General features: G+C 49.4%; 1 protein-coding gene across 1 annotated transcript; it reads right to left on the bottom strand.

The window, feature by feature from the left end:
- Positions 1-3,382: 3,382 nt before the first annotated feature.
- BNIP5 (BCL2 interacting protein 5) lies at positions 3,383-15,395 on the bottom strand. Its single transcript, XM_019667444.1, has 11 exons — positions 14,783-15,395; positions 13,654-13,773; positions 12,039-12,103; positions 11,558-11,795; positions 10,390-10,521; positions 9,178-9,239; positions 8,610-8,853; positions 7,583-7,714; positions 6,605-6,666; positions 4,941-5,198; positions 3,383-3,418 (listed from the first exon to the last, which is right to left on the bottom strand). The coding sequence occupies exons 1-11, from the start codon at positions 15,393-15,395 to the stop codon at positions 3,383-3,385; spliced, it is 1,962 nt and encodes a 653-aa protein (XP_019522989.1).
- Between the last annotated feature and the right edge of the window lie 2,498 nt (positions 15,396-17,893).

A 17,893-nucleotide genomic window follows, 5' to 3' on the forward strand; every position in this document is an offset into this window, starting at 1 on the left:
CACCTGTGGATGATGCATACAAATTTATCCATGGAGGGTGGGGGGACTGTTATGGCAAGGAGGCCCCAGTAGAGCGGTGAAGCCTACGTTGAAAAGGACCAAGCCAGGGAACATGAGTCCCTGAAAGCCCCCTTCAGAAGGTTCTGCCTAGAAAAACCTTAATGTACCTTCAAGAGGTCTGAGCCGAATCAGATCTCAGGTGTGCTTGTACCCTCTGCCTTCTCTGACTCTGTGGCCCAGACCAGTCACAGGAAGTGCCCTGAGGGTTCTGTGGAGTGGCCCACCTGGTTGCAATCCTTTCCTCCAGGAGCTGTCTTGCTGTTTGCAGGTTGCTGTGTGCCCAGAGGCCGGGGAACCAGGGGAGGGAGGGTTTCAATCCTGCACAACTCGGGAATACATATGCCGTGGTGTGCAAGGGAGAATTGAACATGGTATCAACTGTTGTTTTCCCTGAAAGCCTGTATTTAGAGCCTGGATGCTCTTAGGTTACAGTTATAAGTATCAGTAAATCCCCTTGTATATTTTCCTTCATTTTGCTTAATTTCCCTTTTCCTTGAGGTAATTAAGAGAATTGATCTTGCGTTAGTTCCAGGTTTACCAGATAAAATAAAGGAGGCTTTGTTAAATTTTGAATTTCAGATAAACAATGAATAACTATTTAGTATAAGTATGTCCCCAGTAATGCAATTATCTGTTGTATATCTGACATTCGAATTTCACTGGGCCACTCATATTTTTATTTGCTAACTTTGGCAACCCTAATTAATTCCTTTCACCTTATGCCTTTTATCCCCCCACAAACCAACACTAATGGGTTGTTATTTGATGCAACAGTCACTGTGCTTTGAAATTGGGAGGTCTTGCTGGTGCCCAGGTCAAGGCCAGAGCACTCTAGTTTTCCAACCAAGCAAATGGTACCTACAGCCCAGCCCTCCCTGTAATCCCACTGACACTCTGAACTCAACCAGTTCTCGGCTGACCCCATTATCACTGACTCACCCCACTTAGCCTCCTGACTTCTCAGGGTATTAGGTTAATTATGCCCTGATGGTACTTGTCCACCTTTTAAAAGCCTTTCAAAGCAGGCACCCCAGGGCTCTTGTGGTATGAACTGAGGGAGGCCCGTTCTCACCTGGTGTCCACCACCTTATATTCTTATTGACACAAAATTCCCATAGCCAGTGAGGTCCATTAGCATCCTAAGGGCAAAGATTGTGTCTTTTACATCAGACTTGGCACATAGACGTTCTCGATAAATATTGGTTGAATAAATGAACTAATAGATTAGAAAATAATGGAGGGCGCTAAAACAGGCATTCTCAGAGCCGAGTCCTGGCCTGGTTCTGTCTGTAGCTGGCTGTGTGACCTTGAACAAGGCACCGCCCCACTCAGCCTTAGCTTCCTCATCTGTGACATGAGGATAATAATACTGCCCTCTCCTGCCCTCCTTGGAGCATTACAGCAAGCCTTCAAGGGCCAGGGAATGGCAGCTGGTTTGAAAAGAAAACAAGCTAGTACACAAAAGGGTCGCCTTCCCCAGGGAGCCTCTGGAAGAACTCGCTTGTTATCTAAGAGAGAAAAGGAAGCCTTCAAAGCCTTTCAATGGAGACTACATTTTCTAGACCCAAAACCAGGCACTGTATTCTGTCAATTCTATCTGGTTCTGAGTGACAGAGCTTGGGCACCAGAATTTAGGGACTAATAAGACAGGCAATATAGAATCACGACTGGTCCACATTTTCTTGGACGTACAATTAACTGTCACCTTAAGAGTCACAGAGTTGTAGAATGTCAGGTCTGGAGGGCATTATCTTGTCTCCAAGGTTATTAGCCTGTGGGCATCTGGACTAACAGCCAGGTCTCCTGATGCCCAGCCCAGAGTTTTTTTTACTGCCTCAGCAAGTTGGCACCCCAAGGATGGGACACCTAGAAAGCATCCAGAGAGAGTCCCCCAGACAAGGACAAGGAGGCTGGCCTAGATGTGGCCGATGAGCCCCCACCTTGCTTCCATTGTGAATAATCCAGGTGAGACCTTTGTGCAAGTCAGTTTCTTTATTTGTTCAAATAATACAGTACAAAAATGAGAATTAGATGCCAGCATCGGGAACTCATACCAAATACTCATACAGCTTAAAAGAATATCATTCCAAATCAGAAGCTAGGTCCAGAAGGTTCCTGACCCTCGGTTCAAAACGGATTCTGATCCTTCACATTTGGGCGTGGTGTTCCTGAACACCGCCTAAAATAAATCTATAAATAGCTCACCTCTCCCCCACTTCTTAGAAGCAATAACACTAAAGGACTTTCAGAACATGCATAGTCGAAATTCCTAAAACTCCACCTCAAGTCTGAGGCCAGTCCCATCTAAGCACCCACGTCCTCTCTGCTCTGGGCTTCTTGCCTTCCCAGTCCCATCCCACGGTGCTTGCCGCATGTTCAACACAGGTTCAATACAATGTCCACCAAGGGTAACGAGACTGAGTTTGCCATCCAGGTTTTCACACCCTCTCCCCTCTGGCCATGTGTTCCAGCCAATGTCCAATAGCCCTGTTGGGTGTGCATGTAGGTAATGGACACACGGCAAATTGTCCACCTGAACAGGCTCTTGAAAGTGTTCAGCTGTGTAGAAGGCAGAGCCTTTAACAGCCCACACCTTGACTTTGTGCAAAACCCAGAAAGGGGCCTTTTTCTCAAGACCCTTTACTGCCATCAGCTGGAAAATTGTCCTACACCTACAAATCCACAATGTCTGGGAAGTGAATGGCACTTCCTGGAGCATGGTGCTCTTGAGCAGTGCATGTCCGTGCAACCACCTGTGGTGATCCAGCATGAAGCCCTCCCCACTTCCTGAAAACTACCCAGATTGTAGCTATAATAAAAATAACAACATACATGGACATAGCACTGTGTCATTTCAGAACCCTTCACATTCATGGGTCTGGGGGGTATATTTAGCGGCAGAGTGAAAAGAACTGACTACCTCTCTTTAGGAAGACTTCAGCAACAAAGAACTGAAAGGGATCCAATGTGTCACCTAGTGCAGTCCAGAATCCAAGGTCTGGACAGGAGAGGGGACATGGACAGGTCATGCAGCAGGTGGACGCAGGTCAGCAGTTGGAGTCCTCAGTCTCCTAACGCCCAGCCCAGGGCTTATTTCTCCCAACACAGTCTCTGCCTCTAGCTTCGTGGAAAAATACTTTGTGCGTTCTCAGTCTCGGTGAGCCCACGACCATGCGTGAACAAAGAATGGCTGTCCATTCTTGTCTGCAGTCATATCTGCGGAGCACTGGATTGGGACACGATGAAGCATCTTCAGGGTCTCATGGCTAATGCCACCAATTATTTGTCTCGTTCAAGGGCGCTTGAGTGCAAAGCTCAGCTTTCAATCTGGACTTTGGATCCCAGGGCTTGTGATGTTCTGGGAGGAGAAAAAGAACATAGGTTTTAACCAGAGCCCAATTATTTGTGGGTCTCATTCTGATAACAATAAACTTCTCATTAACACATCAACACACCATTCTAGCTCCCACCTCCGAGCCTTCGCTCACACAGTACCTCCTGCCTACAGTATTTCTGGTCCTTTCTCCCCATCTACAGCCTCCCCATCCTTAAAAGTCAAAATCAATGCCTACCAACCTCCTGGAAGACTCCCAGAACCAACTTGCTTTATTGACCATAGTTACCACTAACTTGGCTTTTAATTGATATTTAATTTTGTCATCAGTAAACATTCTGTTTTTCTGCTAGCAGAACCTTCCACAGGCCCTCACAGCACACTATCGGTTGAATGAATACATGAATAAATAAGTGAATGAATGATTAGTAAAACCAGAGATTAGAGTTAGGGCTACTGAAGATGCCAGAACTGATGTTTCTGTAATATCTCTCGTTAAGAACTCCATAAGCTACTACATAACCCATCTTAGAGGGCAAATTATCTGTAATATCTCCATTCTCCGGGAAAAGACAGTGAGGCTGAGAAAAGAGAAGCCAAGGTCACAAGGGTTTTTCGCCAGGAAAACAAGCCAGTGTTGTGCAGAGCATTCAAAGAGCAAGGTACAAGTATCATGAAAGAAGCCCAGCTTTCTCGCAAGACCTAGCACATGGCTTCTAACAGTAATTCCGGGAGAGGAAGACAGAGCATCTGAGTGATGGTGACATCACTGCAATAATGCTCTGATTTCCCCGGGGGAACTATATGGATGTAGAAGTTCTGGTTCTGTTTGTCCAACACCAACAAACAGAACATTCTATTCCTTTAAAGTCACACCTTCATTCAGTAGGTTCTGCTCTACAGAGCTGGGTCCAATGTGTGTAAGCAGCTTATCCTAAGTGAATTTGAAAAGGGTGGGGAAAACTGTTTCTCAGAGTCCAGAAAACATGTGAAAACTCAGATTTTAAAAAAATCAGCGATTAGTATAATTTCTAAAGGAAACATCTCAGTGCCTTAGAGGAAGGGAAAGCATGAAATCAAATCAAGAAAGGCATGGCAGGGGAGAGGCTATTTCTAATCTATCGACCAAGGTCAGTGAAGGAGCGTTTCTGGAAACCTTCTAGAACCAAACAGTCCACAGATCCTTCTCGTCTAGCTCCACCACCCCTTATTTGATATGTAATCTTACTTTGCTTGGTTATTTCAATTTTATGACAGTCTCGAATTGGGAAGCCAAGCAGCAGAGCCCATGAAATAATAAGGGGGCAAGCTAAGATAGCCGCAGATCCAATAATCCACATCGATTTCAAAAAGCGCAAAAATGCACATGAAGACCAGAGCCAAATACAGAAGATGCTAATTATCACGCCAAGGTCACTGTGGTGTAATTTTCTCAGAAGGCCTCAGCAAAGAGGTGGCATTTGAGTGGGACCCCAAAAGTCCTGAACTAAGCAGGAGAAGGGAGAGAACAGTAAGTATATCTGTCATGACCACAAGCCTTTCTCACCTGCTGGGCCTCCCTGTATGAGAACTGGGGGTAACAGTGCTGGCTGTAGTGCAGACCCGTGAGGCTGAGGACAGAGCGGCAGTTTTTGCCAATAAACTTGTTAGTCAAGCTGAGCATGAACTGGTAGCGTCTCTCAGCCAGGTTCCTGTCCAGCTCAGTGGAGTGCGTCCCCTGTCTGGGCAGGGTGGCTACCAGCTTTTTGAGGGAGGAGTCTGGGAACTGGTAAAAACACTTCCTAAAGCTGGGGTGTCGCCTGATCTGGAAGCAGAAACAAAAGCAGGACATCAGTGTTGCTGGTAGTTACCCCCTCCCACCAATTACCCTCGCCCTCAACTCCACGCAGCAAAGCTAGGTGAGCCTTCTTATCCCTGGGACCAGCTCCCGGGTGAAATTCCCCCACCATCCACAGCCACTCAAAATCTGCTCTGCAAGGTCCAGCAGCAAATAGCAAGACAAAGTTGGGCGGGGGAGGGGGAGAAGTGCAGGTCTTAAATCGCATTTACTAGCTGTGTGACCTCTCTGAGCCTCTGCTTGGCCATGTATAAAATAGAGATAGTATAATATCCCCACCTTCCCTGATCACTGTTGGGGGAGGGGATTAAGTGAGGTACTTCATGTGAAATGTTTTGTGCAGTGTAGATGTTGGATGAATTTCAGTTCCCACCCTAAGCCTCCTTCTCTTAATGCCTCAATGTTTTAGGTTCGGTTCCCCCAGAGGCAGACCCAGAGACAAGGTCTGGGGTGCAGATCCTTTTTGTTGGAAGTGATCCCAGGAAACACTGATGTGGAAATGAAGACCTGGGACAAGGGTGGGAACCAGCCACACGGGCTGACAATTGGAGTCTAATTTCCCCCCTCAGGGCACACGGTGAACCAGCTCCTCAAAGTTCTCCCCTCCAGGGCCAGGGAGGAAGCTGGCGTTTGCATCCGCCAGCTCCCATCAGCCACTGGTTGAGGGCTGCTCCTAGGGAGATGGAGGTTGTAAATTCTGGCCTACGATGAGGGTGGCAAAGTGCACCTGGGGGCCAGTCTTCAGGCAAAAGGATACAGGCGCTGGCCATTGGGAGTTGGGCCGGTGTACCCTGTAAGGTCAGGCACCAACAGCGTCCGCTACACTAATCACTCATCTGTGACCTGCGCTCACACCTAATGACCTCTGCATATGTGACCTGTGTTTGTCTTCCCAAGTAGACTGTGAGGTTTTCAAGGGCAGGGAACTTTCTTTTATAGGGTATCTAGTACGGGAGGAAAGTCTAAAAGCTCAAAAGAGTGGGAGGCCATATAAAGGCTGAAGTGTGTGCCAGGACCTCCTCCAATCCAAATCAATCCAGACTCGGGGAAGGAGGCTTCCAGGGAGGTGGGACATGAGCTGAACTTCAAGGAGAATTTGGATTGGGGGAGGTCCTGGCTGGCAGGGGGAGCCACATGAGCTTTATATTATTTTAAACAAATCTTTATCTGATCTGCTATGTGTGTGGCATTTTCTATTATGCATTAAACTTTGTCAAGTAGGTATTTATCCCTCATTTTTCTAAAGAGGAAAGTGAGGCTCAGAGAAGTTAAGGGCCACGCCAAGGTCACCCGGGTACAGAGATGGGGATTGAACTCAGATGTGTGTTGATGAGGCCCACGGGTTGGCTTTGGGGGGACCGAGTAGTTCTCACCTGCTTCCCCAAATGGCTGTCCTCTTGGAGAAGGGCCACCAGCTTCTGGATGATCAGCTCCTCTGAGGAAAATAAAGACGGATTGAGGGACTGTTGGCAAGTTTTGCAATAACGCATCCATCTATTACAGTCAGCATTTTGTCTCTAAACACAGCACACAGATGAGTTATGAAGGGCAGAGAAAAATCTTCCCCAAACTATAACAGATAGAGCTGGAGCAGGAGCGCTTTGTTTGGGTTTGCATTATAGAAACAGAAGGGACTTTGCTCTGCCACACTTCACCTATAACCACATTCAGCTCCATTTGACCAATGGGAAAACTGAGACCTCCCAAGGTCCCTTCTCCAGGCTACAGAGTAGCGTGATCAGGAATGGGAGCTGGGATCAGGAGCAGCTAATCGTAATGCAGGGAGGGGAAACTCCACAGCTGCTGCAGCAGCCGGAAGGCTCCTATGGGCTAGGGCTGTAAACAGCGGTGAACAGGCGGCTGATTGTACCAAGAGTTCATTGTCAATATTCAGGAAATTGTGGACCCATTGTTACAAACCGTTGGCAGATTGAAATCAGCCGTGGTGGGAATATTTGTACCACAGAAACCTGCAAATGCTACAGGTCAGGGCTTCCCCCTCCCTCACTGCACCCCCACCCCCACCCCCATAAGAGGCTGTTTGCCGGTACACCGCTGGTTATGAGACCCAGAGCAAGCTAGAAATTTCATGAACATTCAAACAAACCAATGGGGTGGGGGTGGGGTGGGGTCAAGTTACATCCCACAGAATAGACAGGTGTTCTCTACCTGAAGAAGGCTCTCCACCTCCAACTCTGCCCCAACAGCCCCAGTTGAAAGGTCAATTCTGTCTCCTCCCTGCCCTTCTAGGGTTGCCTGGATATTTGTCAGCTGCCCTCCCAGTTCCCTACTTGGAATCAACCTGTGACACCCATGGGCACCATCCCAGGTGAGAGCAGGGTAGTGCTCACTAGAGTCACAGGCTCCATCCAGCAGAGGCCTCCCTTCTGGCTTGTGGCTTCTGTCCTGGGCGTGCGCTGCTGAGGACCCAGCTGGCCCCTCTTCTGCAGGTGAGGATTCCTGCAACTTGGGTTCCTCCAGATCTGAGGGCAAAAGGAGCTGGTGTGAGTGTGATTGTCCCTGTCTCAAATCTACAAGCACATCACTGTGTCCAGGTTCTGACAAAAAGCTGTCCAAAGGCACTGGCACGAGAGGGGTCCTGGTTTCCCAGGCTACTGGGTGAAACCCCAGGTCCCCCACCCGGACCCGCCTCAGAGGAGTTTGCAGGGCTTTATTTGTCCTCTCCAGAAATCGCATTCTTTCTTTCACCAACCCCCTCTGCCTCCTCTTAATCTAGAAGAAAAACAAGCAGGCCTGCCAACAGGTCCCACCAAGGGAACCCGTGTCCCCTTTACCTCTGCAAGGCTTAGCAGAGTCACTTAGCTTGTCAGAGCTTCACCTTCTCCATCTGTCTAATGGGAGTAATGAGACCGGCCTCCCAGGGTTGTGAGCTGGTTAGATGAGATAATAAGTGTGAAAGTGTCATATCGTAGGCACTCCGTAAATGTCAGGGGAATCACTGTACACCAGAGGTCCTCACGCTTCAGTGCAGTGCACAGACAGTCCAGGTCACATCCTCCATCAAACCTGGGTCTCTGTTAGCTTTCCAGGTGATTCTGATGCACTTGTCTAATGCACAGATGCACTGCTCTCATACCGCATTCATCTTTAAGTGTTCGTGTGTGTGTGTGTGTGTGTGTGTGTGTGTGTGTGTGTGCTGAGGAGGAGGGAGTGTGTTTTGACTGGTGGGTCCTGCCAGCAACTAGCCCCTCTCTCCTCTCCATGGCCCTCTCATACCTTCCTACTCTGCTCAGAACAGAGAGCAAAAGTCAAAACAAAAACAAAACGAGAGGCCACACTGCTGGCCAGCCCCTGTCCTGGAGGGAGGCTCGGGTCAGAGACAGCCTCTGTTACCATGGCAACACCAGGCCTACTCACCAATGCTGCCAGAGATGGAGGACCGATGGCTCCAACCACACACGACGGGCAGATAGTTGGGCCTCTTGAGCCGCCGGGACTCCAGGCTGGCAGCACCTGCAGCCCCTTCTCTCTTGGGCTCCTTGGAGCTGTGTTTTTTATGAGAAAATGTTTTTCTGAAGCTGGACTTTTTCTCTTGGGATTTCTTCCTGCAGGATGGGGCCAGGTTTTCTACGGCCACATCTGGCTCCTGGACTTGCAGTTGCTGCGGGTGAGAGGAGAGAAACTGAGTCGGGGCCCTTGACTTTGAAGAAATTGCAAGTGAGCTGGGGAAAGAGATCGGCATGCCCTGAAACAGACCCATCGTGGCCCAGAGGGTGTGGCCCAGCGAGAAGAGCCACTGAGGCTCAGGGATGGGAAAACAAGTGCAGCCTGCAGAGATCAGGGGAGGCTTCAGGGAGGAGACACAGGAAGGAGCAGGGCTTTGGCAAGATGCAGAAATGGGGCAGGGACAGGGAAGTTATCGTGCCAGACCGGGCAGGGTGACCATCGTGAGGGTCAGGGTCTACATGGGGAATGTCGTCCTCACCTTTTCTCCCTCCTGCTCCTCGGCATCTTGGAGTAGGGCAATGACCTCCTGGATAAATTCTTCTAAAAAAGAACAAAGTGGTTGCTTATACTCTAATGCTGAGGAAAGCTCTTCTACGGTCTGTCTTCATTTCCTAAGGCCCAGGTGGCTCCCTGGGTGATTCTCATGGGTCTCCAAGGTGCTAACAAGCTTGCATTTGTGGTTGTTCCAGTCTTGTCGCATGGGGACCCACAGATTCCTCAGATGTAGCCTGGGGGCAGAGCTGGTTTCAAGGGAACACATTCACTTATCCATTCATCAGCGAGGGCCTAAATGTGGGCCACGTTAGGTATGAGGAAAACAGCTGAGACCTGTGCCTCCAGAGAAGGTGTGCAAGACCACCTGGAAAAGCCTGGTCCCACAAGTCCCCTCACCCCCACCTTCCTCCTCTTCTAGGTACAACAGGGGCCCTTCTCGATTCCCCTTCAAGGTACATTTTTTTGTGAAACGTAAACAAGGCAGAAAGGGGGCGGTGGAGAAAGCAGGTCTTTAAGAGTATCTTCAGACACAGAACTGACTGTGATGATATGATTCTAAGCTTGGCTTTGCTGATGATAAAATAATAATAATGGTGACGGCAGCTACCATTTGTGGAGTTTCTCTCCTATGGCCTCTACTTCTTCTGAGGCTCTGCATAACTGCCACAATAATAATAACAATAAATGACAGCATTTATTAGCTGCTAATGGGTACTGCTTCAAATGCTTTATCGGCATTAATTCATTAATTTTGTGCCTCCAACAACTCCAGGAAGTTGGTATTATTACTATCCCCATCATACAGGTGAGGAAACTGAGACCCGAGATGAAGCAACTTGCCCAATTTCACACTGCTGGAAGAGGTCAGAGCCCAAATTCAAATCCAGGCCCTAAACCACACCATCTACTGAGCCCTTGCTGTGGCCAATGCTTGTCAAATCACTCTATGTTGGCCTCAGCAAGGAGGGCGTCAGCGCTACTGTGCTTTATAGCTGAGGCTCAGACGGGGTAGGTAACAGCAGTCTGGCTCGGGGCCTGTGCCCTGAACCCCACACTGCCTCCCCAGCCTGCTGCACTCAGAGCTGGGTCAGGACAAGTCACTGCCTCTCTCTGGTTCAGTTTCTCTCCCGCAAGTGGAGGGGTCATGCCAGACATTTTCCAAGGGACTTCTGAGAAAAGGAGAGGGGATACTAACTGAATTCCGAGTCTCTGTCCAGCTGCAAGTCCTCTTCCGGTCCCTGGCTTCCTGCTTGGGGAGACAGCTCCAAGGAACTTGGACCTCCACAATCTGTAGGCAAGGCCTCTTGGGCTTCCTGTTCTTCCAAGTCTGAGAAGCAAGAAGAAATAGTGGGTGTGTTTTGTCAGTCCGAGGGTATTGACTACTGCAAAGAAGTTAGCAGAGCCTCCACCGTGTGCTCCGTGCTCTGTGGCCAGGTCACAGTGGAGTGAGGTGGGGTGCGGGTGAGCTGCTGGGCAGAGCCGTGGCGCTGGTTTGCTGGCCCAGACCAACTGCCCTTATCCTTTGCACTTTCACACACCTGGCCTCCTGGGCTTTGCTCCCCTCAGCCCCCTCCCCTAGTACCTCACTCCTCCACCATCCTGGCTTGATCAAGGAGTTAGAAAGTAAATGCCTGATTCCACAGAACGAGTTAACACATCAGGCCAGAATCCCCTGCATGGATATATCTCCCATTGCGGCCTGAGATTTCACCACTGGGGATCTGCTCTTTGGTGGTCAGCACTACCCACTCCTTTTCAAAGTGTAAATTCCCCTGGCCAAGATGACCTGCTAGGCTGCTCCCCCCTGACACTCAGGATGATCCTTTCTCCCTCTGGCTCTGGCTCCATCACTGATGGGCTGTGTGACTTGAACACAATGTATCAGTACCCTCATCTGTCATAATGTGTGCTTCATAAAACAGCTGTGAGGACTGACTGAGTATAGATTTGCAGTAGAGATGGGTCTTATTTTACAGGCGAGGAGACTGGGGCTCAGAGATGGGGAATGACATCGAACGTACAGCTCAGAACCCAGGTCTCCTGCCTCCCAGGTTCCACTTCCTTCCTGCATGTGCTTCCCACCGCCAGGGTGTGGAAGCTGAGGCTGCGAGATGAGGATGGTGGGGGTCCTTGAATACAATGTCTACTGGAGGCTTAGCTGGGCTGCCTAGACGGTGAGGTTTCGTGTGTGGAGGTGACCTGCTGACATCCCTTTTCTCCTCCCTACAGCTCTCCCCACATTGCTCAGGGAAGAGCAAAAGTCAGAGCTGGGATGGCAGCTCTTAGAGTGGCCAATTCCAGCCCTGGGGAAACGTCCAGAGCTAGAGGCAGCTGCAGTGTTGCTATGGTAACAGCCTGCTCACCAACACTGCTGGAGACGGAGGGCCGATGGCCCCCAACACACAGGAACAGATAGCCGGTCTTCTTGGGCAGCCGGGAGTCCGGGCTGGAAACGCCTGCAGCCCCTGCTCTCTTGGGCTCCTCAGGGCCATGTTTCTTATGAGATTTCTTTCTGAGGTTAGGCCTTTTCTCCTGGGATTTCTTCCTGGGGGCTGGTGCTGGGCTTTGTGGAGCCACCTTTGGCTGAGTGGCTTGACATTGCTGTGGGGAGGATGAGAGAAACTGAGTTGGGTCCCTGACTTTGAGGAGAGGGGAAAGCACCCTGAGAAGCAACTCAATAACACCCAAGTGCTTCAAGGTGGCCCCAGGCGGGGAAGGCGACAGAGCCCAGAGCAGGGAGCTGGGAGGCCTTGAGGTCAGGTGGGGCTTGAGGAGGAGGAGGGGGAGGAGGAGGGGGAGGAAGCAGCAAGCCCCTGGGGATCTCACAGACACTTTGCTCCTCACCTCTTCTTCCCACTCGTCTCCCGCTATTTGGAGCAATCGCACTATATTCCGGATGACAGTTTCTTCTGGAAGAAAGTGAATGTACCTGGTTAATTTTTCTAGATGCCCAGCCAACTCTCTCTGACTGTCTTGGTCTTCTGAGACCCACTTGGGCCTTCCTTCTGTATTAAATGAGGGTCCTCTTAGAACAGCTCCTTATGCCACAGGGGTGGCAGAAAGCACCACATCCCAGGGGCTGGTCCTTCTGAGCGAGGGCTGGAAGGGTACTAGGCCAAAACACGAAGCTTTATGCAGGAAATCCCAGGTCAGCCCTTCAGACATTCAACTTGTCCCCCACTATTAACCATATGGGTCTGTAAATATCTGCTTTGGGTTCAGCAAGCTGTGTGGCTTTGGGTAAATTTCTTAATCTCTCTGGGCCTTCATCTCTTTCTCTGTGAAATGTGGGTCATAATCCCTGTTCTGCTTCCCTCAGAAGGCTGTCAAGCCATCCAATGAGGGACTGCGCTTGGAAATATTTTGCAAGGCTAATGCTGACCTTTCGACCTGCAAAATTCCTGTGGGAGGAATGGTGGAGACCTGGCCTAAGGGGAGGTGTGGAGGGTGGAGGGACTCCAGCCTGCCTGAGGCAGACTGCCTGGCACGTCGATGCCTCAACCACACTACTAAGTCTTTATAGGGAAGCTGCAAGCAACATTAATGGTTTTCCTTGACACCCCAGTCACCCCACACAAAGTGTGCCCAGAGTGGCTTCTGCTAGTTGCCAGCTGACCAGTTTCCACGAAAAGACGTGTAAACAAGATCCCCTGTTCCCAGGCTGTCTGCAGGCTTTTCCGCCCTTCACTTTTCCCCCTCACGTGTCTCTCATTTATCAACCTTGTTTGGCTTTTGTTTCTTGACTCAATCTACCAGTTGATTTTTTCTCATGGGAGAAAACAACTAGCATGTAAAAAAGAAAAATCCTGCAAAATAACCAACTGAACGCCTTTTACTTATTCTTTGACAGACGTATAGCTCCTCTGTTTCATATCTTTAAAAATATGCCCATTCTTTATAGGGAATTAGGTTCATGGGGCATTATTGATTTTATTAGGGGCAATAACAATATTGTGGTTGTGTATAAGACTGTCCTTATTTCTTGGAGGCCCATGCTTAAGTATTTAAGGATGAAGCATCATTTTACTTAAAATGGCCCAGCAACAAAATTACACACACACACACACACACACACAAAGCAAATATGGCCACCTGTTATCAATTGTGAGTGTGTGCGTGTGCATAACACTACTGTTTTCCACTCTTCTATATATTTAAATACATATAAATTCTATATCCCTCTATCCTATGTTTCTTCTATAAATTTAAAAAGACTTTAAAAAAAAAGTGTCCATGCACACTAACACATAAGCAGGAGCATTTGCGAGCAGCCGCTCTCCCTTCCATGAAACTCTAAAATAAGTAAATGTGACCAGAAGCCCCAGGAAGGGCAAGATCAATGCACGCATTTTGAGAGTGATCATCCCAGGCCTGAGTAGTCATGCAGAGCAGTCAGTCTCACTTGGTAACGGCAGCCTCAGCTGCAGGCAAAGAGGGCACTAAATAGATTCTGACTCACCATCAAGCTTTACGAACTCCTCTTCCTGAAGGTGACCAGTGGCTTGGGAGGGAAGCTCTGAGACGCCAGCACCCCCGCCTTCGATGAGCAAGCACTGGTGGAGATCAGACTCCTCTCCGCCTGGAATAAAGAGAAAAGCAGTGTGGGTGTGGGTGTGTCAGTGATATTCTTCTGACTTTGTTAATCGACACAAGAAAACGGCACAGCATTCACAGCAGGACGGCACAGCTGTAGCCAGCTCTAGGCTTAAGCAAAAAATAAAAAAAATAAATAAATAATCAGAAACCTGCCAAGGTTTCCATCAGAAAAGAGGCTGCCCCAACCCAGGCAACCTTCCCCCAACACACACACACATCCTGGATCTTCCTTGGGTCTCTTCTCCCCGTTAAGGACTTGGTGACTTCTGAGTGCTACAGGGCAAAGCGCCATCTCCCTCCAGGTGCCTGCGGGGCATTCAACTTCAGGAGGCTAGGAGTCACAAAAGGAAGGCACCTTGGGGGACCAGCCCCCTCATTTTACAAATGAGAAATCAAAGTTTCCAGAGAGGGGCAGCAACCAGCTCAAGGCCACACATCAAGTTTATTCTTGATGGAGTCAAGTCTAGAACCAGCACCCCAGCAGCTGGCTCTGCCTACTTCTCCAGCACCCAACCCCAGTCCTCACATGTGGACTAGTGCGGGGGTTAGAGCTTTCCTCCTCGCCTCCCTCCCGCTTTCCCATTCCTCCCTGGTTCATGCTCCTTGAACTAGAGTACTTAACCGCAACAGCTGTCATCTACGGAGCACTTTCCATGTGCCAGCTCTGAGCCACGGCCACCCCATGAAATGCAACTGTTATCATCTCCATTTTATCAATGAGAAAAAAATGGAGGCTCAGAGAGGAAAGTTGCCAGCCCCGGGTTACAGAGCTAGTGCGTGGTAGAACCTGGGTTTGACCTCAAGCTTGCAATCACAGTGCTGTTCTGCCTCAAAGAAATTTCACAGTGCTCCTGCCCTTGATAGTTGTCCCTGATAGTTGTCTCGCCTTCCACATCCCCTCTGTTGAGAGGTTTGAGGAGCCAGCTTAGAGCATCCTCGCCCTTGGGGGTAGGGCAATGGGGTTACCATAGACAAGGGCATGGTCTGCTTACTCCTAGGTGCTGGACTCAGGTCAGCCTCCTCGGGGCGCAAGGCAGCAGTCGTCTTAGGCAACGCTGTCTCCTGGCCTTTAGCTTCTTGATCTTGGGTCCCCTTGGTTTCCTCATCAACGTGTTTCTTAGAATGTTTCTTGCGCCTGGTTTTCTTGTCATGGGCTTTCTTCCTGGGAGCTGGCTCCCCTGGTGACTCAAAGGTTTCCTCCTTCCCCTTTGCCTTCCTGCCGGCCTTTTCTTTGGTCTCCTCAGAACCTGTCCTCAGGAAGAAGTTCATCACACTCTTCAACAACCCCTGCTGGCCCCGCCTCTGGGTCTTGTCCTTCTTGGTGTCCTGTGGAGGCCTCTGCTCACTGGGGAGAAACTCCTTGGTCTCCTCCAGGTTGAGGGCTGCGCCCATGGTGCCCTGAGGCTCCGCAGGCTGCGCTGGGCTCTCGGGACGTCCGCTCCCATCACTGGCCATACACGGAAGCTCCCGCCTGGTGTGGGTGGCGGGCAGGGAAAGGCGCTGGGAGGCCCATGACTCTAAGTCCTTCTTCGAGTTCTGCGACCTGTCCAGAGACCTGGCTCTCCTCCGTGACACAGACTTCTTCAGGCCCCGTGGATGCTCCATTGCGCTACAACCAAAACAAATAGCTCCCTTAGAAGAGGCCTAGCAGAGACGTCCCAGGTGGGCCAACAAGCTGACCTATACGCCCATCCATCCTACCCACTCATGTGAATAACCTCAACTCTCAAAACTGTCCCATTTTAATTCCTGAGTGTTTTAACAACACTGAGAGGCAGGAGTGCCCTTGTCCCCATTTTCCAGAGGAGGAAACAGCCACGAGAGGTCATGCCCCGGATCTCACAACAGGTCTGTAGTGCCCCCCAGAGCCTCCAGAAGTAACATAGCCCTGCCAACACCTTGATTTGAGTCCATTGAGACTGATTTGGGACTTCTAACCTCCATAATTGTAAGATAGTTCATTTGTGTTGTTCCAGGCCACTGAGTTTGTGTGGTTTTTTTTTGTTACAGCCAGAATAGGAAATGAATACAGCAGGAGCCAGAGGCCAAGGCCTGCTTCTTACTAGCCTCAGCACTTGGAGCAGCTCATGCACATTTTCTGGTCCAATGTCCTCGTCTGAAATGTACCTGAGACCTGCCTGTCTCTTTTATAGGCTGTCAAGAATGTTTCACAAGACAGCTCAGTAAATGGCAACTCTGTTCTTCTAATAGCTCAAAACAAAACTTTGAAGTCATCTCTGACTCCTTTCTTTCTCTCACTCCCCACACCCGATCCATCAGCAAAGCCTGTTGGCTCCGCTTTCAACCACATCTCGACCTCAGCCATGTGACCCCACCTCCTCCACCACCGCCTGGGTCTACACCCCAGCTCCGCTCACCGTGACTATTATAGTTACCTCCTAACTGGTCTCTCTACTCCACCCTTGTCCTCCTTACAGCAACTTCTCCTCTCAGCAGCCATGGGCTTTTCCAACATAAGTTAAAGCAGGTCACTCTCCTCCCTCCAATGGTTCCCCTTTCATTCATAGTCAAGGCCAAAGTCCTTACGATGAGTGGCAAGGCCCCACATGACCGGGCCCCATTATCTCTCTAGTCACCTCTTACTCCACTCTACTCCACCCACACAGCCCTTCTCACTGTCCCTCAAACCCGCTCTGCCTCAGGGCCTTCCCACTGGCTGTTCCCTCTTTCTGGAACATTCTTCTTCTAGACAGCCTTATCATTTGTTCCTTTCCCTCCTTCAGGGCTCTACTCAAATGGCAGCTTCCCATAGAGGACCTCGCTGTGCAACCCCCTACCACCTAAACCATTAGCACAGCCTCTCCCCACCTCACCTCACCATCCAGTGTTTAATTGTTTGTTTTCTGGGTCTCTCTCCCTCCCCGCTGTCTGCTTTGTTAGGCCTCGTATCCCAAGTGACTAGAACAATGCCCGGCACCTCAGGAACACTCAATAAGTACTTATTAAACAAATGAATAAATATATAACACAAACAGTAAATTGTGTGGTTAACACACAATAAATGTATCTGGACCAGTCCCATCTCAGGGCAGCAGAGGCCCTTCCGTTCTCCATCCAGAAAGAAGCTGCTGCCCGTGGAAAAGACAAAAGAACCAGCGTCCTCCTGGGCAGCACTTTAAGCGGCCCTGGGTGTGGGCAGTTAATTTGTGTGTCTTCAATCTGACACCCCTGGGGCTTTCTAATTTCTCCGAAGTTGTTCAGAAGCCCTTTGCCCTTTGGCGGAAGATAAAAGAAAAATAAAAGATGGTTTTGAATCCCAAACCTGAGCTCCCAGAGATTCCTGTGGAGTTCGGATTCATAGATTGCCTGCTCTAATTTGCAATTGTAAACTTATCGTGCATTTACTAAGTATAATTTAGCATATTTATATACTATGTATTTACAGCATATCTCCTGCACTTACCAAATTTAAAACGGACTCTATTACTACGTCCAGCTTAGAGGCAAAAATAAGAATCTATAATTGCGATTTCAGAGGTGGAGGGATCCTTGTGAATGTGAGGAAGACACATAAAGAGAGAGAAGAAAGGGCCTGGGGAAACACGGAAGATTTGAAGGTGACAGCGACATTCAGGTTGCCTTCCCTCCTTTAAGCTCGGATCTGAGAAGGAAGGACCAGGGAGGATGGCCGGAGACCAGCGGCTACCACCGGCACTGCTGGGTGTGCACACGCGGGCAATCTTGGAGAAGATGACAAAATGGACAGGGTAGGAGGCCGGCCAATCAGAAATCTCTATTTGTTGTTTAATGTTCCTTAAGAGGAATACCTGAGTTACTCGAAAACTTTTAGCAATACATGTCTGTGCCCTATATGGCAATTGAGTAATGTCCTTGAAAGCCTCAGGGGCTGCCTTTGGGTTGTGCTTCCGAAATACATGAGGAGAAGAAGTCATAGAAGAAAATAGTTTTCTTTCTTCTCATTTATTTCTTTCAACAAATATTTAATTAGCACCTACTCTGTACCAGGAATTATGCTCAGTGAACAAGGCTCAAGTTGCACTTTCCCAGGGAATGCTCTGGTCTTCTTCAAATGGGCAGGAGTGGGGATGTGAGGAAGTGGTGATGACAGTAGCCCTCTATTT

The sequence above is a fragment of the Hipposideros armiger genome, unplaced genomic scaffold, assembly GCF_001890085.2.
Source record: "Hipposideros armiger isolate ML-2016 unplaced genomic scaffold, ASM189008v1 scaffold_497, whole genome shotgun sequence".
Classification (NCBI taxonomy): Eukaryota; Metazoa; Chordata; class Mammalia; order Chiroptera; family Hipposideridae; genus Hipposideros; species Hipposideros armiger.